Genomic DNA, 25,065 nt, shown 5'->3' on the forward strand with positions numbered 1-25,065 from the left:
AAGTAACACGTCACTACTTCACAGGAGGTGCAGGTACCTTATTACAGAGAAGTGTTCCCAAGTCCTGTCTCCTGTTCCTTAGGGGTCCACAATCCCTGGCCACAGACTGGTACTGGTCCACATTGCACAGCAGGAGTTGAGCGGTGGGCGAGCTAGCAAAGCTTCACCTGCCGCTCCGCATCACTCACATTACCTCCTGAACCATCCCCGCCCCCCATCATCAGTGGAAAAATTGTCTTCCACAAAACTGGCCCCTGGTGCCAAAACGGTTAGGGACCTCTGCCTTATAACTGCTGTATCCACCTCACCTGTCCGTTTGCTATAATCACCCAGTACATTGTTACTGTAACGTTGAGCAAACAGTGGTTTATTAGACCAACTAAGAATAAGAAAGATAAAAGATATTATTATTTTTAGAATATTTATTTATTTATCTGGCTGTGCCGGGTCCTCATTGTGGTACTTGGGATCTTCTATCTTCATTTCGGCATGCTAGAGCTTTAGTTGCCACATGTGAGATCCAGTTTCCTGACCAGGAGTTGAACCTGGGCCCCTGGCATTGGGAGCATGAAGTCTTAGCCACTGGCAGCCTGGAAGTCCCTCAAAGATATCATTTTACCTTCATTTATTCCTTCTCCCATGCTCTTTCTTCCTTCAGGTAGATCCATGTTTCTGGCTCTTTGATTTTCTTCTCTCAGAAGACAATGCTAACGCGTTTTAGCGTTTTTGACGGCCAGGCTGGCTGTGATGAATCCCCTCAGTGATTGTTTGTCAGAGAAGGTATTTATTTCTCCTTCACTTTTGAAAGATAAGTTTCACTGAATATAGTATTCTAGGGTGGTGATTTTTTTTTTCCTGTCAACACTTTAAATATTTCAGTCCACTATCTTCTTACTTGCATGATTTCTGATGAGAAACTCTATGTAATTCTTACCTTTGTTCCTCTATAAACAAGATTTCCTCCCTTTCTGGCTTCTGTAAAGATCTTCTCTTTGTCTTTGATTTTCTACTGTTGTCCAAGTTACCACTTATGTGTTCCTACTGGCTTACAGCTCCAAAGGTCTTTGTTCCAGGAAAGCAGATCTTGGCTGTAAGTCTCTGTGTTCACCCATCTCTCCAGATTTGGAGGTAATGTTTTGCCCTGTGACCTCAGTTTTCTGATGGGACCAAGAAAGGCCATTGGTTTTCAGTATGTTGGGCTTCCTTCTTGTCGTAAGAATGAGAGTGACCCTTCCAAGCTCTTAGGCACAGAGCCCCACTACCCCCTTCCTGTCACCTTTTCTCTCCATGTCCCACCTTTTGTTGGCTACAATATTTTTTTTGCAAAAGCTAGTTAACTTTTACATGGCCTGCAGCCCCAACCAGATCCTCTTTGCTTGATTCACAGGTTGATTATAAAACTCAAATGCCATTAAACAGCATTTCATAATTATGACTATGTACATATTCATAATTCATAGTATTCAGTGTCCAAGTAATGAATGAAAATTAACTTTCTTCTCAGTGGGTCTACCCCTGGGCCTCCGTGCCCACCTCATCGTTGGCAAACCTAGGGACACCGTGCATGTTTCTTAAGCCATTTGCGGAAAGGCTGTAAATGAATATGTACAGTGTCATAACTATGAAATGCTGTAAACTCTGCTGTAAACTACTTCCTAGAACAAAGAGAACAGGGTGTTTTCTTTAACTATCACTGTTTCCTAAAGTGGGGTTCAGTGTTTGGAGTTGAACATCGTCAGCCTTCAGCTCCCCCAGGGTCTGCCCTAACTTTCTCTTGCCTCCAATTTCCCCTGGGCTCCCTCCACCCGAGAGCCTGGCTCCTTGCGTCCTGCTTCCAGGTCCCCACCAAGAGCCTCCCGGACTGTCCAGGGTTGGAGCCCCTGTTACTTAAGCCCACATCTTTTTATCTCTGAATTTGCATTCTTATTTTGCTGGAGTATTTCCTGGAGTAATTTCCTAAGAAAAGGGGGGACAGGAAAACAATTTTCTCAGTTCTTTGTCTGAAAGTGTTTTTTGTTTTCCTTTGCACAGATTGTTAGCTTGCTAGAACATAGACTCGTAGACAGCAAGTCATTTTCCCTTAAAATTTTAAAGGATAGTGTTGTATTGTCTATATGTATACATGTATGTATATGTCTGTGCACGTAAGTGTATGAGTGTGGATGTGTGTGTGTGTTTGCATAGAGAAAAGAAGAACCATTTCATCCTCAAATGCCTGTATCCTCTTCTTCCTTAAATAGGGTCTCCTCTCACTAAATCTATTTCCAGCTGAACATGAATTCAAATGCATTCAGTGAATAAATCACGAAAAATAGCACCAGATAAATAATCAACTAAATGATTACAAGAGACTCTTGTTAAAACGTAGTCAGGCCTGATACTTTCGTAAACACCACAAGGGCTGTGGAATTTCTGTAGTCCACCTGTCAATGGGGTGATCAACTTTTTTACGAGTTGAAACCTTAATAAGGATCCATCGCTCAGTTGCTTGTTTCTTCTCAAAGACCTCTTGATGATAAACATCTCTGTTATTTATAATTATATGTAGATTATTCTTTTCTAGATCCAAAATAGACTTTTCTAAATAATACTGAGATTAGCATATGCATTTGATTTTATTACTAAATTTTAACACCAAGTTGGCAATTTACCCCGCCGATGAAACGGAGCTGATTATCCTCTTCCTCGGCATCTCAGCCGCGCGAGCCAGAGACGCGGGGCCCGTGGAAAGCAGCTCTGCAGCTGCGGTTGGAGAAACACGGCTCTTGGCTCCTTCTCTTTAGAAGCTGCTATTCCAGTCTCTGGAAACCTTCCTCTCCACTTGCTGGCGTTCCGAGCTATTCTTTGACACACACTCCATCTTGCGAAGGCGCGCAGAGGGGTTAAGATGCCAGTGATCCCCAGGGAATCTGTTACAGAAACGTGAACTTTGAGTGCCATCAAGCTGTGTTTTGCGTTATTTTACATCTTTAATAAATAAGCTCTATAGTCTCAGGAAACTTGGATTTGCTCTTGCAGAGTCTTCTTTTAGAATTGAAGGTATTTTTCTGTGTGTTGGAGTGGAGTGCAGGAGCCTCTTTTTCCGCGTGGATGTCCTTGTTGAGACGCACACCCAGATGGAATGTCTTCTTAAAACATGTTTACTTATTTATCTGCCGCGTCGCGTCTCAGTTGGGCCACGTGAGCTCCTTCGGTGCAGTACCCAGACTCTCCAGTTGTGGCGTGTGGGCTTAGTTGCCCTGCAGCACATAGGGTCTTCGTTCCCCAACCAGGGATCCAACCTGCATCTCCTGCCGTGTAAGGTGGATTCTGAACCACTGGACCACCAGGGAATTGCCGTTTGAGAAAATACTAAGCTGTGTAGGTTTTGTGAAAAAAAAAAAAAAAAAAAGATGTTTTGGGTGCTCTCAGCTTGCCAACATAGTTTCAACCACTCTTTGAAAAAGAATTTAACATCTATTTTACTCAGCCCGTCTTTTCCTCGTCACTGGCTCTGACGTATTTCCCTGATTTCAGAGTCCTTACCATTTCTCAGTGAGAGGGCCCTGGTCAGCTAAGGTCTCGAGGAACACAGCCCCGGCCCCCACCACTCGAGTCCTGCCTCCATCCCGGCTGTGCCATCACCATCAGACGCATCTCCCCAGATCACGTCTCCGCACATGTCACGTCTGTGCTGAGGCTCCTGCATCCGCCCCCATCACAGGGCCGGATTCCTCCAGCCAGTCCTCCTCCCCCACCCTCTGCTCTTCAAACCCTGTGAGCCCGACTGTCCAGCCTTTAAGACTCAGAGCGCCAGCGCTGCACGGTCTGCAGCCCCACCTCTGTCGTAGCCCTCCCCTGAGCCCTCGTATAACAGCATAGCTGGCCCATGGGCGGCACCTCCCGGCCAGGAAAGGGCGCCTCTCTTTATCCGTGTCCCCCGTGCTGTTTTGTGCTCAGCAGGTGTTTGTTGATTGAGTAAGTGATGGCGTTTTTAACTAATATATTGTGTTCTTTCTTTGGGGACAAGTTGGGGAATCGCCTGGCACAATAACTCCATCAATTACCTTGACTTCTTGCGAGCGGTGGAGAACAACAAGCCGACAAGACCTCAGTCCCAGGAGAAAGAGGAGAGCGTGCCGATCAATTTTGCAGCCCTAAGTCCAGAGGAGGTTCTGAAGAACATCCAGGGAGTCATCGCCGCCTCCAGTCTGGCTTTGTCAACGGTACGGCAGGCCACACGCGCCTTTACTGAGGGGACCGAAGCCCTGGCATCATGCCAGCTCCTGAACACCACCTCGCAAACTGGCCCCTCCTCCTGGGCCCCTCCCCCTCCCTCCATTCTCCTGGGGCATCAGAACCCGATGGTGGGTCGGCACCAGACTGTTTGTGTGAGCACATGTGTGTGTCCATTTTTGCTCCATGCAAAGCTGCCATGATCACAGCCAGCATGTGTTGCGTGAGGCCGAAGCACTCGCCTCCAGCAGAGGCTGGATCTGCGGTGAGGGCAGGGGTTTCTGGGCAAAGAGGGCAGAGGATGGAGGCCTCAGGTGAGAGTGGGCTCTCGGGCCCATGGGGGTGGGCGATGCCATCTCAAGGTGGCCTTGAAGAGGCTGCCCAGGGCAGGGCTGTGGCCAAAGTCTCACTGTGACCAGAGTCCCAGGAGTGTGAGAAGGGAGTCCCCTCAGTACACTCACATTGAGGCTGACATTTCTTGACCCCGTGGGGTATGTCAAGACCCAGACTACATGGGGATAGTGCCATGGGGCGCATCCTCGGAAGACAGTGCCCGGGCCATGCTCCTGGCGAGGGGCTGGTCCCCCTTGAGGGTCCCCACGTGAGCTGCCCCCTGTAACAGACATGGGAAGAGGAGATGCCGTGTGCAGAGGGCAGGCCTTGCTGCCTGATGAGACGGCGAATCCAGAGCTGCCCGTGCAATGCCAGGTGCACGGTCCAGACAGCACAGTGGGAGCAGGGCTGTCTCTGTGACTGTGATACACAGACCCACGGACCCGCCCAAACACCCAGGCCTGGGCTTTTTAACCCCCTCGGCGCCGGGAGGCAAGCTGGGCTCCTGAGTCCAAGCCTCTGGGGTCAGAGTGAGAGACGAAAGGCCAGGGGCAGCCCAGCCAGCCCGTGACTATTCTGGAATGCCAGTGAGTGTGGCCTTCCTCCCGGACAGCAGAGATGGTCTGCGTGTAGGAATTCACGATGAGGATCTGACACTTTTGTGTCTTTTTTTTTAATGACTATCTGAAGATCACAGATTAGTATGACCTCGCTGCAGGTCAGCTGGAATCCCGTCTATACACCCTGTCGACACCAGGTTGCCCAGGCCCAGGGGTCGCCTTGTGAGGTTTGCAGACTCAATGCTCACGGAGGAGCCAGGAGTAAGGAAGTGCCGCAGGGGTTGCGGGCGGCCGCAGCAGGCCGGGGGGCACAGCCCTGTCCAGAGGGCAGCTTCTGCTCAGCACTTCCGCTGACCGACTGCTGCTGAGCTGAGAAATGGTCCCAGCTCAGCTAGATCTTTGCGTTTTTTATAAGCAGCTATGAAACCTCCTGATTTCTCAATGTCAACACATGTTTCAGATCTGTCGGAGGCACCGTGCAGGCCAAATAAGTCCAGTGCAGGGCGGCCCTGCCCTCTCCCAGCTCAGGGTGGCTCTCAGACTGAGGTCCGTGGAAACTGCGGGAGGAGCTACGGTTCTCACTCCCGAGAAACACTCCTTAGGGGGCGAGGTTTTAAGCAGGAGAGTGAAATTCTCTGGCCACGAGACTGCAGGTGGCCTGTAGGGAGGGTGGCCTTTGTGGCAGGGAGGGAAGGAAGGAATGACAGTGTCTGGGGAGAAGGGTCAGCAAGGGGACCAGAGACACATAAGGCGTCTCCTCAGGTCATGGGGGACCCGTCTCGATGCAGCCTCTTATTTCTGAAATGATGCAGCAACACCTTGTATATCTGTGCAGAGTCTATAGCTCCCTGCTGCTGCTGCTGCTAAGTCGCTTCAGTCATGTCCGACTCTGTGCGACCCCATAGATGGCAGCCAACGAGGCTCCTCTGTCCCTGGGATTCTCCAGGCAAGAATACTGGAGTGGGTTGCCAGTTCCTTCTCCAATGCATGAACGTGAAAAGTGAAAGTGAAGTCGCTTAGTTGTGTCTGACTCTTCGTGACCCCATGGACTGTAGCCTGCCAGGCTTCTCCGTCCATGCCTTTCATATCTGAGCCTCCCCGCCCCCAGCCTGTGTGTGGCTTGTCAGGCTGGACTGATGCACGAGGAAGCCACCCAGCCCCAGGGAAGTGCGGGTCCCATGGCCGCAGTGAGCCAGACCCCAGCTCACCCCTTAGGTCCACGGAGCCTTGTGGCTCCACGGGGCCTTCTAACGCCCTCAGGACAGGATGCTCAGTCAGCGCCCTTCATCTGGAGGGTCGTTCCCCTTAACAACCTGCCGAGATCCACTGTGCGCAGGTACCTGGGACGGATGTGTCTTCAGATTTGCTGCAGTAAAACTTAGACCAGCGCGAGTTCTGAAGTCCCGGTTTTTATACTGAAGACGTTCGGCACAGAGAGGTTGAGGGCTTACGATGGGTAACACAGCCAAGGTTCAAAGTCTGCCTCCCGGCTGTGGCGCTAGAGGCGTCCCACCGTCCCTGGCTGTGTCATATCGCCACAGGCAAATGCAAGCTCACAGCCAGACAGCAATTTGAGGTTAATTTAGTGACACGCATAACACCACCCCCTGGACCGATGAGGGTGCCTAATTAGTCCTGAGTGACAATTAACCGCAAGGGAATTTGGGTTTCCGTCTGCAAGCACCTTCAATTCTCACCTAAGAAACTAAGATCTTAACCTGCACCTTGATATAGGTTTTCTAATGCAGGAGAAACAAATAGTTCTATTTCAACAGATGGGGGGAAACGTGCTTCCTTTTTATAGCAAATGTTTGCACTTTGGTTTGACTGCTGTTCTGCTGGGTTGACACTGTCTTCCGCAGCTCCTCCAGCACAGATGTCGGTGGTGGGGTGTCCCTGGGAAGGAAGGCCGTGTGGGCTCCAGCCAAGGGTGGGCAAAGGACAGCAGCCTCAGGGTTCAAGCCCTGGGGTGGGGATGGGAGGGGTGGTCCCCTGACTCCTCCTCCTGGCCACACTTCTGACGTTAGACTCCTATCACGAGACCCCTGCCCTACATCCCAGTGCAGTGGAATTTTACCTGAGCCTCTAGTTATGAATGATTCATTCAGGAGCTCGAGTTTAATGATGAAGAGACCTCAGACAGGTTCCTTCACCCCTCGGCTGGAGACCAGTGAGGCTGGGGTTCCTCTCATCCCTCTTCCTCTTCATATCCAGGTTGGAGGGAGGGAAGTGAGTTTCCTCAACAACACATCGGCTCCTATACCAGGCGCACCTTCTACCTGCCTCTCAGTCCTGGGGCATTTATTTAGTAATTTAGAATCTACCGGGAACTCCCATTCACTTTATTTCATTTGCATTCCAAAAAGCAATACTTAAGAAAAATATTTTTGAAATATTTGACTGTAATATCTGCTTTTTTTTTTTAAATTGTAGGCATTTTCTGCATTGGATAAAGAGGACACTGGGTTTGTAAAGGCTTCAGATTTTGGACAGGTTCTTAAGGATTTCTGTTACAAACTAACAGATAACCAGTATCATTATTTTTTGAGAAAACTCAGACTTCATCTCACCCCCTACATAAATTGGAAATATTTTCTCCAGAACTTCAGCAGTTACGTTGAGGAGGTAAGAGTGTCCGCAGCACATAAGCATTTCTCTTTGGAAAAGGGCTAAAATTAGTCTTGGCAAAATAGATAATTGATTAAAACCGTGTCACATAAATCGGCAACCACCTGAGTTAATTAGCTTATTATAAATGAAAAGTTGATATTGATTCTACGTTGAGTGTCAGAAGGTACATATGTATCCTTTACTTCACTGAAATGTTATTTTATTTTACTGATTTTCAAAGAAGTTTAGGAGAGGCTTCAAAGTTCTAGGAGTCATAGATCCCTGAAGATGATCTGGTGTCCGGAGAAGTCAGGCCCTGAGGGAGTTGGGACCCACTTAGGAGACCCTTGTCGGGACCCACTATGTTCCAGGCTCTGGGCCATGCAGCAGCCAAGCCTGGGGTAGGGGTCAACGTGGTTGTAGCGGGGTCCTGGGGGAAGTCTAAGGGGACTTCCTGGAGGAGAGTGGGTGGCTGACCACAGGGCTCTTGTTCATTCCTGGGACCACTTCTCTGGCTGCATGAACTGTTCCTTCTCAGGCTGTTTCCTCCATCTCTAATTGTAAATGGGCCAACATCAGTAGTGAAATCACAGGCTACTTTCAGTGAACTTGGATTTCTTTGGTCGCCATTCTGTGCTGAGTCAGACGGTGCTATGGTCCCTGCCTTCATGGAAGAGGAGATAACAAATAGGAAAAATACAAAAATAATGCGGCAGCTAAATCTCAACAGGCTGTGCTGGGATGTATTTTAACTGCAAACCCTACCCCCCGCCCCCCGCCCTGACAACACACACACACACACACACACACACACACACACACACCAGCCACACACACACACACACCAGCCACACACACACACCAGCCACACACACACACACACACCAGCCACACACACACACCAGCCACACACACACACCAGCCACACACACACACACACACACACTGTCATAGCTGGATATTCCTTGCCTGGAGGATTCCACGGACAGAGGAACCTGGCGGGCTACAGGCCGTAGGGTCACAGAGAGTCGGACATGACTGTAGCAACTTAGCACACAGGCACGCGTAGCTGGACGCTCGGGTCATTTCCGACTGCACACGTTTGTACACAATCAACATCTGAGTCCATAAATCCTCAGTCACTCACGTGGGATAAACTCTTGGAAGTGAGGTTGCTAGAGCAGATAGTATGAACATTTTTACGGTCTGAGGCTCCACGCAGTAATAATGACAACAGCAAAGTCTACGTGGGCGAGGCCCTGTTCTTAACCCTTTATACGCACGTAGTTCTTCTGCGGTCACTGGCGGCACATGCTAGTAATATCCCATTTCATAGACGAGCCCTGGGGCACGGACGTCAAGTCGTTGGCCACAGTCACTCCCGGAGGTGGTGGCAGAGCTGGTTAGTGACCCCCGAAGCCTGGCTCCCGCCTCCAGGCTTCTAAACACTCTGGGGACTGTGAAGATTTTCATCTTTGCCATTTCAATGGTCATTCCTATGTACTATTGTGTTTTCTGTTTTAAAACTATATATATATGTATGACATTATATCAAACTCTTCAGAGCTTTAGGTTTTCTTGCTGTACTATCAGGAATTTAAGATTTATTCATGTCGTTACACTGGCTTCAGTTCACCCACTGAAGCTGCTGTAGAACTAGCCAGTGAAGGGAGACGTGGATACATTCTGCTGAACGAGCAAACCCCATTCAGTTGTCCTGCTGCTCACGGCGGGCAGGTGGTTTGCCGTTTGCACAGTCAGCCTTCTGTGACTGTGTCCTTCGCACACTCAGGGTCACTCCACGGAGACCGACTGGGTCGGGGAGGGGGCGGGACGGCACAGGTTCAGCTCCACAGACACCCCCACAGTGGCTGCAGCGATCAGCGAGTACTCCGGCCGGCCCTGCGGGAGAGCTCCCCACGTGCCATACCCTGGAGCCCTTGGTATTATCCAGATTTATTTTCTGCCGACACTTTCAAATGTTATCAGCCACCCAGGCTCCCTCCTCTGGGAACTGCCTAAAAGGGCCCCACTTCTTTGTTGGGTGGTCGTTGTAAATATCTCCTCCTGATCCATGACTTGTCTTTTCTCTTTGTTTATGGTGACTCTCCCTGTTTTTATGTGACTTACATCTTTTCGCTGATTTTAAAAGAAATACCTGTTGAGAAAATTTTTGAAAATACAAGTGTAAAAAAAAAAGAAAAAGTCATTTAACCCCATGATGATGGTGCAACAGTAACAAGCTCCATCCTGCTGAGCGAGACCTTCTGAGCTCCGGGTCCACCCCGTGCATCACCTCACCTGGGATGAGGGAGGGGATGGGTGGAGCAGGTGGGCTCCGGAAGTCAGGGACCACCCGCCTGCTTCCTCAGCCGGTTGGACGCCAGGCAATTCAGCTTCCGAGCTGGTCTTCTTCCCAGGGCCCCAGGGCTGCTTCGGAGAGCTTATTCGTCTATTTCTAGTGCCTCCCCCCTCCCCAATTCTTTTATCGTGGTGAAATACATCTACTGTAAATGTCACCATCTCATCCTTTTCCAAGTGCACAGCCCGGTGGCATTAAGCCCACTCATGTTGCTGTGTATCCATCTCCAGAACTCTCTTGATGTTGCAAGAGCAAGCCTCTGTCCCACTTAACTCCCTACCCCTCTGCCCCAGTCTCTGGCGAGCGCCGTCCTGCTTTCTCTATGAACCTGACACCTTTAGGTGCCTCCGGTGAGTGAAATCGTACAGTACTTGTCCTTCCGTGTCTGGCCTGGTTCACTGAGCATAATGCCCTCGGAGCTCCTCCTTCTGTAGCACGTGTGAGAACGCCCTTCGTTGATAAGTCTCAGAATATCCGTCGTGTGGATAGACTGTATTTTGCTTACCCATTCACCTGTCAGCTCACACTTGGGCTGCTTCCAAGTTTTAGCTCCTGTGAATAATGCCACCGTGAACCTTAGCATACTAACCGAATGCGTGTTTTTACCCAGTGGAGGTAACGCTGCAGATGTAATCACGTATCTTGCTTTTTTTCTCCTTAACATTCCATGTCACTTCAAGTTCTTCCAAACATAAGTTAAATGTCTGTATAACATTCCACTGACTCTTTGTTTTTAAGCATTTAGAGTTTTTCTCCCAGTTTTTGAGATTGTCCTTTGCTTTTCAGTGAACACTTTCTATGTCTACATCCACATTTTGGATTTTTTCTCCTAAAGAAAGAAACCGAGAAATACAATAACTGGGTTCAAAGGATAGGAATACTTTTATTGATCTTGAAAGCAGCTAAAGAAACTAATTTCTTTTTCTGTGAGGTTGCATCCTATGAAATTGCCATCTTTAGAGCCCTAAATGATTGACTATTGACAGTTTCATATGGTTTAAGCTAATAGTAATAGTTGCCATTTGTATCCATTTGCATGATTTGGAGCATAGCAATCATTATGATGGAGAATTAAAGTCACCCTTCGGGATAAAGTGTTAACATTTTGGAATGGAAGTGTTAATCACTCAGTCATGTCTGACTCTTTGCAACCACATGGACTGTAGCCTGCCAGGCTCCTCCGTCCATGGGATTCTCCAGGCAAAAATACTGGAGTGGGTTGCCATGTCCTCCTCCAGGGGATCTTCCCGACCCAGGGATCGAACCTGGGCCTCCTGCATTGCAGGCGGATTCTTTACCACCAGGAAAGCCCAGTATCTTGGTGTATTCACCTCTGGTCTTCTTCCCTATACAGATATCCTTTGGCGGTGGGGTCAAGGACAGGGAGCGTGTGCTGCTGAGTTGGGGGGTTGTTGGGGATTTTCCTCAACTCTTAAAAGACTCTTTTTTTAAACAAACATTTATTATTTGTATCAAAGTAGTATATGCCCATATAGAAAAAAAAAGGAATTGTTGCCAAAGATTTCAGGACAGAGACCACTTGATCAGCTGTTCACCCCAGTCCCATCCCACAAAGCAGCCCCTGTAAGCCCTGCTGTTTCTCTAGCTATACCTCCCTGTCCCTCAGCTTCTTGTCCCCCCATTTCTTAGCCATCCCCCGCCCCAGAACTTTCACCATTTCCCACCCCTGCCACCTAGCCTCTCCTCTAGGCCCCTGCACATCCCTCCCGGAGCTGCCTCTTCCCCTCCCGTGACATCACTGGCGTTTCCATGTCACCATTGTGTCTCTAAAGCGTGGATCTGGTGGGATGTGCCCCCTCCCACCCACTTTGTCCATCAGCCAGGGCTTCCGGTGGGCCGCTGCGCACCCAGCACTGGGCAGGGTCCTGAGGTCAGCCATTGAGCCAGGCCTGTATCCTAGCAAGAGAGACAGATGAGCAATGAGAAAACGTATCAGATGTCAGCATCTGACCTGTGCTGTGGGGTCAGATAAAGCTGGGCAGAGGAGGGCCTGGTGAGAAGCGGACGTCTGAGCTGAGACCCAGCGGAGAGGAGGGAGGGAGCCGCGTGACCTCTGGTTGTGGGGGGGCGCCCTGAAGAGCCCGGCTGGCTTGAGGTTGGGCTGCCTGGGCTGGGGCGAGGGGCAGGGCAGAGAGGGTTAGTAGCAGGCGCCCAGGGAGCGATGGGGTGGGCGGCCTCGTAGCACTTTGAACCGCGTGGAGACCCAGGGAAGGTTTGGGGAGAAGAGTGTCGTGACCATGCGGGGCCTCAGGGGAGAAGACTCGGGCGGGGGCCAGCAGGGAGGCCGGCGTGCCCAGGGGAGGGACGTGCTGGCGAGAGAGAGAGAATGAGTGCTGAGAGAGTGAGTCAGGAGCAGCCCTGTGACTGAGGAACGGAGCAGGGGGACAGGTGTCCTGGGCCGTCGGTGTGACCGACGCCCCATCACGGGACTCATAGTGGCTTCCAGGCCTCCAATTGCTACAGCGTGTCCTTGCCAAACACCCATGAGAAAGTGCCCAAACCCTTCCCTCGGGCCCCACTGGCCACGCGGAGTCCTCACGGGCCCCATCCAGAGGCTGCACCATTGGCAGCGGAGGAGGCCCATCCCTGCTCACAGGTCCCTCTGAGCATCTCTGCCGGCTCTGGAGTCCCTGAGCCCAGAGCATGGCGAGGGGGGGCTGTTCCCAGAGCCTCGAGTGTTGCCCCCTGCTTCCCACCATGCTCGTTCCCCCGACCTCATCTCGGAGTCCCCTGCGCCTCCGGAAGCACCTTGCCGAACATTCCTAAGAGGAGGCTTTAGGACTAACTGTAACGCGGGTGACGGCAGGAAGTGTGCTTCAAGACAGATGGGGCCGGGGGGCTGGAGGGGCTGCAGCAGGCACCCGGGCACGCCCCAGCCCACTGCTCGGCCCTCCTGCTCTGCCCGTCCGCATGCACTAGGCGCCTGGGCTGAAATGGTATCAGCCCTTGAACTGGCTCGGGGAGTGGGTGTGAAGATGGAGGTCCCTTTACCAGAAGAGCAAGTTGAGGCTGGGACTGCTGACCTGAAGGGTGAGGCACAGGGGGACCTTGGATGTTCAGGGCACGTCCATCTGCTGATGGGGGAGGGGGCAGGGGCAGACCGCCTGGGCCCCGCACGCCTCGCTCCAGAATTCAGGTCCCAGACCCTGGAGATGTCTCAGCGGGGACGTAGTCGGCTCCCACGAGGGTGGACTGGGATGGCAAGGCGGCTGTGGACGAGCCAGGACCCTGCCCATACCTGGTGGCGATTTCGGAAGTCTAGTCGCGGACTGACAACCCTTCTTGACAGAAGGAAAAGAAGTTAACTAACAACAGGAACAGTTAATGCATCCTCCTCGAGCTCATTAAATACGACACCAGCCATCCCTTCCTCTAGGGGATGCACGGGCGGCAAGTAATTAAAAGGAGATTACCGAAATGTAATTAAGGCGGTCGGGACCTCTCCTTGCAGAGGAAGTTCGCCGTGAATAATCCCCAGCTGCACTGAATCCGCTCTTGGAGAAGGGATAGCTGCAAAGGTAGGGGAGGCGTCGCGAAAGGCTTAAGGGAGCTAGGAGCACCCGGAGCGTAGACGGTGGCTTCACCCGTCTCTTAGATGGGGGCCAAATGCCCCCCAAACCTGTATAGATCCGTCTCCTGTGTCCATCACACACTGCGGGGAAAAGCGCCTCAGCTCCCATCACACCAAATGCTGCGGAACTTTCCAGATCCCAGGGTGCAGCTGAGCCCTGGCGTTTCGGCCCCCGCTGCACCGTGGCGCACCCCTGAAGCACTCCTCAAAGTGGGGGGGTGCACAGCCAGTACAGATCGACCATCCTAGCATCGGCTCCAAGCGTGGGCCCTGTGTCCCCGCCAGGGACCCCGCACCACCACCCAGCCCCGAGCCCACAAGCTGCTGACCACCGAGGCAGGCACCGGTCAGCTTTGCCGGCCAGAGTCAGGATGAGACGCACTCGCCTAGGTGGCACCAAAGAGGAGCAAGGAGGTATTATCAAAACTGAAGCAGTCCTGAGGCCTCGGTTGCAAAGTAAAGAAAGATTAACCAGGACAAGCCGTGGACCTCAGCACCGACACCTTTCTCGTAAGATTCTCGCAAGCTGGGAGAGATGTCACCTGAGTGTCTGCCCTCAGCAAATACCTCTTTTTCACTTCTGGGAAAAACATTTTACCTTCAAAAAGCTACGTGCGAGCTATATAGAGTATCACCTTGTTTTTAGAAAATCATTTCTGTTTAACATTTAAGTCTTAAAGTGAAATTTCAGCATCCTTTGTGAATATAAAATAATGCTCAGAGCAGACATAGAATTTTTAAAAGACACAGTAGGAACCCGTATAAAATCTTTCTACTTTATTACCATGGAAATAATGGAATTTTTAACAAAGCGCATCCTTATTCAATGCAGAGTAATTATTTTGCCACATTTTAGCTAACCGAGACCCAGTGAGATCAGTCCTTACCTGGTGTTTATAATATATCACCTCTAAACTTATCCAGTGAGAGGTTAAGCAACTTGGAGATGATTTTTTTCCTAAGGGAGAATTTAAGATTATAGTTTTCAACCAAAGAAGAGACCATAACCCACATCAAAATGGTTGTAATCTTTCATGAGCATCACGCTTATATTAGTTGCCAACAGTGTTACTTTGATTTATTTATCTTTTTATTGTAAGTATAATGGTATCCATGTATTTTTAATGAATATTGTAAAGAATGGGGACATTTCCTTTTCAGGAAAAGGCCCAAAGATTATTGGAAATAAGTTAAAGAAATTATTAAGATATGCCATTCCAGTTATTTACTCTTTCCCCTGATGCCAAAAAAAAAATCCAAGTGCTCTAGATATAATTTTGGGGATTTTTGAATGTTTCCCCTAAATTTCACTCACTTTCCACTTCCAATGGAATACTTGCTACCTGTTGTTATTGTTGTCCTGGAGACGGTCGAGGACACAGCTTGGGAGGGATAACTCAGGTCACTTGGACACTTGGGGTGACCTTGGTGAGAGTGCAGGGTGAGGGGCTCTGGGCCACCGTGCCTGAGCTAAAGGAAAAGAAACGGAGTCAACCGCGTGGAATGAAATGACACCGTCACACCAGAGGAGCAGTCAGGGGCCAACCTGCTCGGGTTACCTGACCACCAGTCAGCGTGACGCACTGTCCTTCTCACGAGGTTAAAATGCATGTGTTCGTGCTAAGTTGCTTCAGTCGTGTCTGACTCTTTATGACCCTATGGACTGGGCTCCTCTGTCCATGGGATTCTCTTAGGCAAGAACGCTGGAGTGGGTTGCCATGCCCTCCTCGGGATCTTCCAACCCAGGGATCGAACCCGAGTCTCTTTTGTCTCCTGCATTGGTAGGCGGTTTCTTTACCCCGAGCACCACCTGCAAAAAACCCAGTTCTCCCAAACCGAAGTGGTTGAAGCACCCCACAGTCCAGGGCCCCACCTGGACCTGGAGCTTCCAGTCGGAAGGAAGAGCAGTGCAGCCCCGCCACCCGCGCCTTCACCAGCTTTCAGGAGGGTGGGCAGTCGGGAGGACTGGGCACCTGCTGCTCTAGCAGCTGCCAGATGGGCCCCGGCTGGAAGCAGGATGGGCTCGCCCGCCAAAGCAAACTCAGCCTGGTCTCCACACGTCTTGCAGAAAAGCAAAGAGGCCGTGCCAGGCTTGCAGCCACCTGAGCCCGCACACCGCAAGCAGGGCCAGCCTCAGCCCATCTCCAGGGGGCCCTGGGCAGCTCCTCCAGTGCCTCACGAGCATTCCCCTGGTATCCGGGCTGGCACTCCCTCCCTATTCCTACCTGGGCGAGACACTCTCTGCCTGTTCAAGTAAGCAGACTGTGGTGTAGCCTGCCCCAGAGACCCTCACTCATTTCGTCCCTCTAGGGATTTGTGATCCAATTCAATTGCCGTGTTTGGATCAGTTAAACACCAGCACTGAGCTGTACTACTGATTCTACAAGGTCGTGACCGTATCAGGAAGCTAGAAGTCAATCCAAGAAGTTGTTGTCCCAAGCAGGCCTTGCAGAGCAAATCCAGGATGGCACTTGCGTCTTAATTGTTACCGTGTACACGCGTGTCTGGCTTGGAGGGGAGCTGCTTGGGTTCTGCCTTTAACTGCCCCATTCAACTGGGAGCTTACCTCCCCACGTTTAGCAAACATGAGCAAAGATGTGCCAGGCCCTGGGCCAGCCCTGGTGTCCAGGCTGGTGGGAGGACAGGTGACCACGCACAAACCTCCCCAGGGGCGAGGACTACTCCGGCAGAGATGGCTCCGCCCATTCGTTAAGGAACCAGAAAGCTCCACCTCTCAGCCTTCACTGAGGCCTGAATGTGAATGGTCCCTGATAAGAGACTGGGAGGAGGAAGCGCGCCACCTCCCTGGTGATTCTGCCCGGCCAGCTCCTGCATCTTCTTGCCACCCACAGTCAGATACCAACGTCCAAACAGAGGCTGATACCCACTGGGCATGTGCTGTGAGCCCAGCCCTGTTCCAGGCACTTTACCTGAATTAACTCAGCTCATCCTCCTAAGAACCTTTTCAGTTCAGTTCAGTTCAGTCTCTCAGTCGTGTCCCACTCTTTGCGACTCCATGGACTGCAGCACGCCAGGCCTCCTGTCCATCACCAACTCCCGGAGTTGACTCAAACTCATGAATGAACACCCAGGACTGATCTCCTTTAGAATGGACTGGTTGGATCTCCTTGCAGCCCAAGGGACTCTCAAGAGTCTTCTCCAGCACCACAGAGCAGGCAACAGGAACAGAGAGCTTCAGCATGTATTCCCAGCCGCACAGCTAGAAGCACCAGGGCTGGGATTAGAAATCCAACTAGCACCAGGGCCCCGCTCTCAGCTTGCTGCTGTCAGTCTGAGTGTCTGAGTGTCCACCGTACAGGATTGCTATTCTGGTTAAGCAAGTTAATGTGGAAGGAGCTTTGCATGGTCCTGAACATAGCCAACACCAAATGTCTGCATTATTATTATTTTTCATTCTATCCTCCTTCACTGAGTGCCTGCTTAGTGTACAATGTTCAGTAATGATGTGATTATACAGTGTGTAATTTATTTGGGTGGAAGAATTCATTTTCATAGTTTCATAAATGACTTCAGCCAGGAGTTTATTGAATCATTAAAGGGTCACAGGGGTAGCTCAAGTGTTTCCTCTGTTTCTTTGCATTTTATGGCAATTTCGTGCTACCAAAGGGTCTATGGATTGGGTGTTTGCAGACATATCAAATGGACCCTCTGCGAATGTTGAGCTGTGGAGAGGAAGGGAGCCTGAGCGGGAGGCCCTCGGTCTACGTGGTCAGGGCAGAGGAGGCAGAAAGGGCTCTCTAACGAGCTCGCAGTGCGTCTGGACGTCGGGAGATGGGCTTCCCAGGTGTCAGGATGAGTGCGTGCAGAGACCCAAGATGGGAAACCTGTACTTTGGGAACAGCTGGAGTGTGGGTTTGGGGCCGGGGTGAGGACAAGGAGAGGGAGGGGGATGCGAGGCCGGGACAGAGGGTCTGGGAGGAAGGCCGTGGGGCAGGGCTTTGGGGTGGGTCTCCCCCGTGCTTGCCTCCACGGGCATCCCAAAGCACCAGCTTCTCCAGGCAGGGGCTGGCCTCAGCCGTTCAAGTCCCCGAGCCTGGGACAGGCCCGCAGTAGCCCTCAGTCTGTGTTGATGCCTTTCTCGGGTAGGCTCTGTACTCGTGCGTGTGGTGGGGGCTGGGGTCACGGGAGGATGGGAGAGCACAGCTCTGAAGTCAGGCCATCTTGAGCTCCATCATCAGCTCACAGGGGAGCAGCCCAGGTCCTGATCTCTTCAGGGAGAAGCCCCACTTACTTGTCTAGAAACAGGGATGACACAGCTGCCCCCAAGGGCAAGGAGAGGGTCAGAGGAGCTTCCGCAAGGCTGCAGCTCAGAGCCTGGGCGAAAGAGCACAGCAAAAGGTGGCTCCCAGGACCGGGTCTCAGTAAGCCTCGGTTCAGTTGGCTTGAAGCTTGGCTTGAGTGTAGCCTTTCCAAAGGAAAAGGAAGCTGAAATCTCCAGATCTGCATCTGTTTATCACCCAGAAAGAATCCCTGCTTGGTCAGAGACCCCAGGGTTGGCAGCGTCATGCCCCAGGAAACCCGAGTGGTACCCGCAGTTCTGGCGTATCTCCCTCACTTCTGCACGCAGCGTGCTGAATTGCCAAGGCCAATCTGTCCATCACTAAGGCCTCCAGACCTCCCGATACCCGAGCATCCACCCTTGGCCCTGTGAGCAGGGGTCCCTGGGAGTTGCCGAAGTTGGTTCCTTGATCCAGCGGGAGGCCTCTGTATCAGCACGTTTGCACGCAGAGCTTTCACTTTATTTTCATCTAGATTTTTTAAATGTTTTATCTTTTTTTTTGACAGGCAGTTTTGCTGCTGTTGTTATTTTTAGCATTCATTAATTCACTGTAAATACAAATGAAGATACAGTACAATTAATTTCTTTGCTAATCAAAATATTTGATCAAATGAAGCAATTTTTCAATTCTTAGAAGTAATTACACTGTTCTTTAAAAGGAAGTGGAAGAATTCTTTACCGAGTATTTCTAATTAGGAGTTTTTGCTACCTGCTGTGTTCTTATTCTGTATGAAATTTCAGGATTTTTTTTTACCCCTCCTCTAAGGAATCATGGGAAAAAAACTGTTTAATTGTCTCCCTAAGTATTCAGAACAAAACTTAGTAGAAGAATCATGCAGTCTGATTAGCTTAATTATATCCTTCCTAAGAGTTAAATCAATATACTGACGTGATTCTAACCTGAGAGCTGAAGCAGACCTTGCTAAACCATGTGGACCCAGCCAGGTAAAGGCCACCTTGACACCCACAGGACGAGTGACATCTGGTGACCATCGTCAAGGAGCAGTGACAGCCAAAAGGCCACCTTCTCTGTAGTCTGAGCGCAGTCCCTTTTATTTCTCACTAACCAGAAATTCAGAACTGAATCAGTCAGCTGTCGCTGCATAACAAAGAGCCCCAGCACCTCCAGGACTGTAAACACTTGTTCAGCTTTTGCATGTGGGCTGGCTGGCCCGGGCTCAGCTCTGGTGGCCTCCCTGGGATGTCTCTGCTCCCTTGGACCAGAGTGAAGCAGCTCAGCTCCTCTCAAGACAGCACCACAGACACAGGGGGGCTTGCCGATCACGCAAAGGCTTTTTAATGCTTCGACCCCAAGGCACTTGCTGACATTCCCTTGGCCAAAGCAGTCGTATGGCTGAGTGCAAAGCTGTGGGATAGGGAAATATTCTCAGCTCTTCGGTGGGAGGAAACCCGGAGCCGCATGGCAAAGGCTGTGGAGACAGGAGCTGAGGAAGCAGGCCTTGAGTGCCCTGTGCCTCCAGGAAGCATACACCCACGTGTCTCCGTCTCCAGCTGCACTGGATTGTGTGACAGTTCGCCCGCCCTCCCTGCCGTGTTCTCGCTTCCCTGTTGTCTGGAGAAGTTGCTTAGATACTGTGTCATGGAAAACTGATAAGTCAGCCAAGACGAGGCTGGACACAATTTATTGACAGGGTACTAGAAGGCTCTTTTCTAAAATCACTCCCTTAATAGAGCTATTGAATGAGAGTACAATGAAGCCGAACGCGAGCTAACAGAGTTCCCGGGTCAGTGAGCCGTCCAGAGCACACCCTGCCCTGTGTCACTGATTCTCGTCCTTGGCTAACTTTCCCCAGCTTTTGTGAACTGCAGGGCACAGGCTTCTCCCTTGGGGTTTCCCCGTGCATGCAAGCTCAGTTGCTAAGTCATGTCCACCTCTTTTGCAGCCCCATGGATTGCAGCCAGCCAGGTTCCTCTGTCTGTGGCATTTCCCAGGCAAGAATACTGGAATGGGTGGCCATGCCCTCCTCCAGGGGATCTTCCTGTCCCAGGGATCAAACCCACAACCCCCTTCAAATATGAGTTCCCTACAGCAGAGTCAGAGCTAATTCCTGAATCAGTGGGGTGCTCCCTGTTTTTCCCCTATCTTCTGGAGTGATTCTCATGGGGAGTTCCCTCCGACTGGTGTGGCTGGCATGACACTATAGACGGAGAGCCTTGGCCCAGAGAAGTGAGGTGCCTGCATAAGGCCAAGCTGGAAGATGGGAGAGCAGAGCTGTACCCTGGCCATCCCGAATCTGAGCCCACGGCAGGCCCGAGGCTGCTGGTTAGAAGACCAGGTTCTCCCCCGCCTCAGGGTGTGTGACCACATCTAGACCAGGCTTCCATCCCAGGCAGGTTGGCTTAACCTGCAGGCAAGAGCAGGCGCCACGTGCCTCTCCCCTCTGATGACTTGTGACAGAGACTGTGGCAGCCAGGAGCCAGGACTCAAACCCATGTCTGCCCCACCTCTTGACTCAGGCCACAATGTCTCTTAAAAAAACCGGCAGGAGCAGCAAGAAGGCCGCCCGTGTCGGCCAGCCATCGGGTGAAGCACTGCGTGTGTCATCTTGTTGAGATCTGAGGCTGCCCTTGGAGACAGTTCGGGTTTTATCCCCGTGGGTAAAGGGATGGCGGAGGGTGTGTGTCTCGCCCGAGGCCACCAGAAAGAGCCCACGCGGAGCTCCGTTCAGCCCTGGCCGGCGCCGAAGCCCTCGGTTGACCGTGAGCAGTCCTCACCGTCCACCCCGGGCCCCTCCGCTGGACCGGCCCAGCCTCTGACCCCCTTCAGCTCGATCCAAGTCAGCTGAAACTTGGGTTCCTGGTGTGGCTTCCCTGGCAGTGCTCCAGAGGCGTGTGCAACCGTCCCTTCTTCCTGTTCCGTGTCAGGCGCTGAGTGATGATGGCAAGTGCGGCCTGAGCCCCAGGGGGACGGACAGGGTCTGGGGGGCCCTGCACTGAGCCTGTAAGCTCCCCGCAATTGTCACCCAGCACTGTCTGCGCTTGGAGACACCCCAGTTTGAGCAGAAGGCGGCATCAGAGATGTCGGGGTTGTGGGGGTAGCGGAGGGGCTCTGAGCTGGGGCAGAAGAGGGGGCTCTGGGAATTCAGCACAGGCCTCCCTCTGACCCCCCAGTCCGTGCCGCCTCCCTCTGACCCCCCAGTCCAGGCTGCCTCCTTCTGACCCCGCACTGGTTGGAGCTGCCTCTTGGGTGAGTCCAAGCAGTAGCAGGATTTAGAACCACTGGATTTCACTGTAAAGCTTGGTTTTTACTAAATGAGCTACGTGGCTACATTTGAGTCCAAGAAAAGCCCCACAGAAGCGCAATGTTATCAGCTGGTTCTTTGCTGACCGTGTGCTTCGTATCTTGGCGCATTCTTCCTTTTCTGTATTGTGCTACTGTTGCTGGGTAGTCACAAAGGGGACCGGGAGTTTTTTTTTGCACAGGTGGTCTATATTTCTCTGTGATATCAAGAGGGACAAGCGTTTAGTAAAACAAAGTTCTATACGAATACCCTTGAAAAAATGAGAGAGGATTCCTTCCAAACATGGAAATCATCCTGTAATTGGGTCAGACCCGTGTACATAAGATTCCACTATTGTTTTGTGTTTTTTTTCTCATTTGTAAAGTCACCGGAAGAGCCTTGCGAGCATCCAGTTGTCAGATGACGGCTGCAGGAGGAGCGGGCCCACCGCTCTCACTCCAGACAGTCGTGGGGACGGAAGCAGGCACCCGACGCTCCATCCTTTCCCCAAGCTCTGTCTTGCAGCTGCGATCCCTATCCTGAGGAGGCCTTTTATGTAAAGCGTAGTTGGTTTCGGAAAGTGACATTTGCATCTGAAGATAGTGGTGTCTTTTCTGATGAGGAGAAACACTGCTTCCAGTTATAGAAAAAGCCCTATTTTCCCCCATTCAGATAGAACGGTCACGTGACAAGTGCCAGGGACACAAAAGCGCCAGACCAAGAGCCATCTGTTCCTCCCCAGCGTCTCCAATCACTCGGAGCGCGGCTTTGCAAAAAAGGGAGCAGAACATGGGCTCCTGACCGCGTCAAGCCCAGTGCCCCAATGGGTGAGCCGGGAGGCCCTGCCCTCCCGAGGCCAGTGGGTGCCCCAGGTGGCACGGGGTGGGGCGGGCTGGGACTGCGTGCCTGGGGCCCGGGGACCTTCCGGTCCCAGGCTGGTCCCACGGGCACCAGGGCGACGGCCGTGGTGCCGCTGGGGGCAGGGCCCCCACGACCTTTGTTTCGGTTTGTGCCCTGTTTGTAGTTTCCAGGTTTTCTGCCGTGAACACAAGTAATCATCTCTGCTGGCAGCCCAAGCATATTCCCCGACCGGCCGTGAAACCAGCCTTGGGACAAACCGGAGTCGCCCTCCCTCTCTGCGTCCTCAGCCTGGCCCCTGGTGTGGCTCTGGGGAAGTTGGGGAAGAGAACTGGGGGCGCAGGAGGCCAGCGCTGCTCCCCCGACCTTCACGCCAGCTTGCCGCGTGAGGTTCATGAGGATCTGTGCCTCCTTCACCTCCGGGCTCTGAGGCTTCCTCCTCAGGGAGCCATTCCCATCAGCTGTGTCGAGAGTACACGACCCGTCTCATAATCTCTGCTCACCTGTGAAACTGGCTCTCCTCTCTCTCCCCGGCCCCAAGACCCTCCCCTGGCAGAGGCTATTTAAGGATCATCTTTTACTTCCATCTCCCGCGCATCAGCAGAAGAGCCTGGCATGCAGCAGACGCTCCAGGGGTGTCTGTGGATGGCTCGATGCAGCCATCATGGGCGTGCGTTGAGTGTTAGTCCTCTCTGGGTGCATCACCCGCGTGTGGGTCACATGCCTGGCTCAGGTGCTCGGGCGCCCCCCCTCCCGCCCCTCCCCCCGGACCCTCTGGGATTCACTGTGACCCCCGTGTCGCTGTGATTTCCTGCCCAGGCAGAGATGGGCAGTCACACCGAGCAGGGCTCCCGGACCCCTGCCCCTCCTCTGCGTTGCTTGCCACCAAGCCGTCCCTGCCTCCTGACCTCCAGACCCCAACCCGCAGGAGAGGCAAGATTGCAGCTCAGGAGCCCCAGTCGTCTGCCCACCCCTGCCCTGTCTTACTCCTCCTCCAGAGAGCAAGCGTTAGTGCTGGTGTGTGTGTGCACATGTGTGCGTGTGTGTGGTCATGTGGACCAATTTGCACATTGCAAACATTTTACCATACTGTTAAACTATTTCTTGAAGCCTTCTAAATAGCTGCATTGTAGAAGTACTATGGTTTATTTAGCCATTCTCCTGATTTAGACAATTTTGACCTCTAAAGTGTTGCTAATTTTTTGTGAACTGTGTAAATAATATTGTGTGTGTGTGTTAGTCGCTCAATCGTGTCCGACTCTTTGCGACCCCATGGACTGTAGCCCACCAGGCTCCTCTGTCCACGGGATTCTCCAGGCAAGAATCCTGGAGTGGGTTGCCAATTCCTTCTCCAAATAATACTGTAGTGATCGTGATTTCATGAATTCATCTTGTTTACTTCCTTGAGGAGAGTCTTCAAAGGGCAGGTGCCAGGTGGAAGGACAGGCACTTGCGTGGCTCCACCTACCTTATTCTACCTTTCCCAACCCTGATATTGTCACTCCAGAAATTTGTGTTTCTTAGAAGAAAAACAAACGGAACCTTGGTTTCATTTCCATTTTATTTTTAAAGAGTGATAAAGTTTTCTAAATAATTATTTCACTTTTGGCCGCACTGTGTCTTCTTTGCGGCACGTGGGCTTTTCCTTGGTTGTGATCAGCGGGGCTGCTCTCAGTTGTGGTTGCCGGCTTCCTGTAGCAGTGGCTGCTTGTTGCAGAGCGCAGGCTCTGGAGCGCCAGCTCGGCAGTTGTGGCACGTGGGCTTAGCTGCTCCACAGCCTGTGGGATGTTCCCAGACCGCGGGGTGAACCTGTGTCCCCTGCCTCGGAAGGCAAGATTCTCAACCACTGGACCACCAGGGACGCCTCTAGACCAGAGCTTTTTAACAGAAGACCCGGGGTGGCCGTGCAGAGCCATCATTTGATTGATTGGCTGTGCTGGTGACACTGCTGATCCATTCTTTCTTTGAACAAAGATCAAGGCCCCAATGTGTGCCGGGTTCTTTAAAGCACTCGGGGACTCAGCAGTGAGCAAAAGACCGGAGCCCTGGCCTTGAAGTTTATTTTCTGTTGGGATGCAGAAAATTAGGTTAAATATAAGGTGGATCAGAGAGCGGAACGTGGGACAGAGAAGGAGAAAGAAAAGGGAGCGGGAATAAACGTGTCGTTCGGCTCAGGAATGTGTGGAAAGCCTGAGGGGAGGGCAGGAACAGCAAGTGCCAAGGCCCTGAGGCAGGAACGAGCTTGTGTGTATGAAGCTTAGCGGGAGGCTGGCACGGAGTGAGGTCAGAGGTCCCAGTGGGCGGGCTGGCGGCCATTGTGATGCCCTGCCGGTTGCTCCGAGCAACGTGGGGAGCCATTGGAGAGCTGTGCATGATCTGACTTGCACTTTACAGAGATTGTCCTCAGGGGAAAATGATGCTGGCTTTTTGATTATGGCTCGGCCCTCCCCCACCCCTCTGCCCAGAGAACAAGTGCTAACACGTATGTGCATGTGATGCTCATGCGTGTGTACTTTTAACAGATTGAGGGTGGAAGGAAGGAGGCTGTGATTTGTGGCAAGATGATGGGGGCCTGGACCAGGAGGTGAGGGTGGAGCAGTCAGCTTCCAGGTACGCACTGGGCCTGGGGCCACTGGGATGTTGGCGAGGTTTGGACGATAGATGATAGGCAGATTGCATGATGGATGCATCACAGAGGACTCCAGGCAGGCTGGGCCACTGGGCCAGTTTCCATTTGCTGAGATGCAGACCTCGGGGGGATGGTATTCTGAAGCTGTTAACTCAAGAGGGAAGAGAGAATTCCCTTTATGAAACTGGGATGTTCAGTCTTGCTTAGGAGGGCTGCCCTCATCCAAAGGTCTCTTGGAGTCAACCAGACCACACGGTACCCTGCTCCTTTTTTTTTGACTCCACATATGAGTGATGTCATATGGTAATTGTCTTTCTCAGCCTGACTCACTTCACTCAGTGCGACAGTATCCAGGTCCATGCGT

The 25,065-nt window shown here is 51.9% G+C and overlaps 1 protein-coding gene across 3 annotated transcripts in view; it reads left to right on the plus strand.

The window, feature by feature from the left end:
* The window catches only part of EFCAB6 (EF-hand calcium binding domain 6), a 252,818-nt gene that overhangs the window by 205,867 nt on the left and 21,886 nt on the right, over window positions 1–25,065 (plus strand). For all 3 annotated transcript variants that reach the window (XM_027540564.1, XM_027540563.1, XM_027540565.1), the window contains 2 exons: window positions 4,010–4,205; window positions 7,542–7,733. In XM_027540564.1, the coding sequence (XP_027396365.1) occupies window positions 4,010–4,205; window positions 7,542–7,733 (388 nt within the window). The remainder of the gene's footprint in view (window positions 1–4,009; window positions 4,206–7,541; window positions 7,734–25,065) is intronic.

The sequence above is a fragment of the Bos indicus x Bos taurus genome, chromosome 5 (genome assembly GCF_003369695.1).
Source record: "Bos indicus x Bos taurus breed Angus x Brahman F1 hybrid chromosome 5, Bos_hybrid_MaternalHap_v2.0, whole genome shotgun sequence".
Lineage (NCBI taxonomy): Eukaryota > Metazoa > Chordata > Mammalia > Artiodactyla > Bovidae > Bos > Bos indicus x Bos taurus.